The 2,122-nt window shown below is 40.7% G+C and overlaps 1 protein-coding gene across 1 annotated transcript; it reads right to left on the minus strand.

Annotated features, from left to right (window-relative positions):
- Positions 1-463: 463 nt before the first annotated feature.
- On the minus strand, positions 464-1,677 carry hoxb13a (homeobox B13a). Its single transcript, XM_063018973.1, has 2 exons — positions 1,011-1,677; positions 464-711 (listed from the first exon to the last, which is right to left on the minus strand). Exons 1-2 carry the CDS (start codon positions 1,675-1,677, stop codon positions 464-466), a joined length of 915 nt encoding a protein of 304 aa, XP_062875043.1.
- Positions 1,678-2,122: the final 445 nt, after the last annotated feature.

Raw genomic sequence — 2,122 nt, forward strand, 5'->3', positions numbered from 1 at the left:
AATTAGTATGCGTCAATGCGCTGTTTGTGGAAACACCAACAATAATAACAATAGACCGATTGTCCTTATTAAGATGAGAAGAAAATCGAATTAAATTTCTAAAATGTTAGTTGTCTTAATTCCACATGCGATTCTAAAAATGTATATGTAAAATATTTATGGTATAGTACTTTATTAAGATATATATATTTCTAATATAGTAACAGTACTTATATGGCTACCATTTACAACTACTGAAAGCTTCATAAGGATACGGCGGTACATGCATGCGCACTGACATCTGCAGCTATATATATATATATATATATATATAAGTATTAATATGTGTGTGTGTGTGTGTATATATACATGTAGGTGTGTGCGTGTGTTGTATACTTTTGTTTAAATCCATCGTGGTTTTTTTTTGGTTTTTTTTGCGATGGTCAGCAAAAGTCTACTCTGTTCTTTTTCAAGTCTTGTTGCACTATGGTGCATTGTTTTTAACTTTGGCGACAAATTTCTTTTCCTTTACTCTCCTGTTCTGAAACCAGATTGTGATCTGCCTCTCGGACAGGTTGGTTAGCGCGGAAATCTTTCTCCTTTTATCCTTTGTGATGAACTTGTTGGCTGCGTACTCTTTCTCCAGTTCCTTTAGCTGCACTTTGGTGTATGGTATCCTTTTCTTTCGACCTCGACGGAAAGGGCCCCCGTCATGTTGGTGGGCCACAACATCTGGAACGAATAAATAAGAGTGTTATTATGGAGGGAGTTGCTAGTTGTTCCTTAATGTTACAATCTAAATACCTAAGTCTGTGTTATTAGTCCATCACATGTATGTTTCTTTATTTTGCAATTATGAAAAAAATAAATGTATTGCAATGGAAGGAGAGAACGTGTAATACATGTGTCAAGCTGACTGCCATATTGCGTTTAGAAAAGGCCGAGAAAAACACGTTCTTTTGACGTATTATTTAAACCTAATCCGAACAATATTTATGACACAATCTGGAAACAAAACACGTAATATTTACCTGCCAATGCAGATTTCCAAAGATGTCCTGCCTGGCTCTGGTCTTTGGAACAATACATCTGACCTCCCCATCCGTTTGCCAAAGCCCAAGGTTGGTAAGTATCCATTGAAAGAAGACTGTCGTGTCGCGGCTCTCCTGCACCTAGTGTCTGCACCACCGACACGTCCAAATAGCTGGCCATGGACTGATAAGGACTAGGGTACCCGTGGTAGAAGGCGAACTCCTTGGCTCTGTTGGGGTATTCATCAGGTGCGACTGGGGTGTCCATGTACTTCTCTGCAGAGTAGCCAAGTGCGCTAGGTTGGGTGCAAGTCTTCAGTGAACCCCGCCCCATTCTGCAGGGGTAATAGCTATTGCCAAAGTAGCTATAAGTTATAGGCCCTGTGGATGATGCCTGAGGAACCGTCGGACACGGGGCGCATTGCTTGTTCGTTTCTGCTGAACTCGACGGTGCCATGTCCACTGTGGAATAACTAGAACCGTGCACAAGACTGGACGGGTGACCGCTTATAGCCGAGTGAGCCATCAAATTCCTGCACTGGTTGGCCGTGAAATTGCTGCTACCGACCAGACTTTCCATGTTCTTGTTTAGCTCATCCAAGTTGTTCTCATACACAAACATTACTGTATCCGCCCAACGAGGATTCAGAACCAGAGAGGTGGTCATAGCACGCTTACCATTCGGAGGGAGAATTATCAAAGACCAGAGTCCAAAGCAGGACACACCGTTACATTGACGAGCTCGCACTGACGCAATGAAGTAAAGTCTGGACTGGCTCGCATTCATTGGATGGACGTTTTGTCACGTGGTGCCTAACGATTAAAAAAATTGGTCTTGCTCTTCTGCACTAGAGAAACGGACGAGGGCACATCTAAGCAGCTTACGTTTAACAAATATGTTATTTCATTAAAAATAATCAAAACTAGACTTTAACTTTTACGTATGAATACCTGCATAACACCTTTCTTAAATCCGTGTTGTTTTTAATTAAAATACATTGTGCTGACAATCAACCCACTAATAAGTCTATCAAGTACGCATACGCACAAGCTCGCACATTTAATTAGCAATCAATTATCAATACATTTATATACAATGGCATTATATACAC

Source organism: Trichomycterus rosablanca, chromosome 22 (genome assembly GCF_030014385.1).
Source record: "Trichomycterus rosablanca isolate fTriRos1 chromosome 22, fTriRos1.hap1, whole genome shotgun sequence".
Taxonomy (NCBI): Eukaryota; Metazoa; Chordata; class Actinopteri; order Siluriformes; family Trichomycteridae; genus Trichomycterus; species Trichomycterus rosablanca.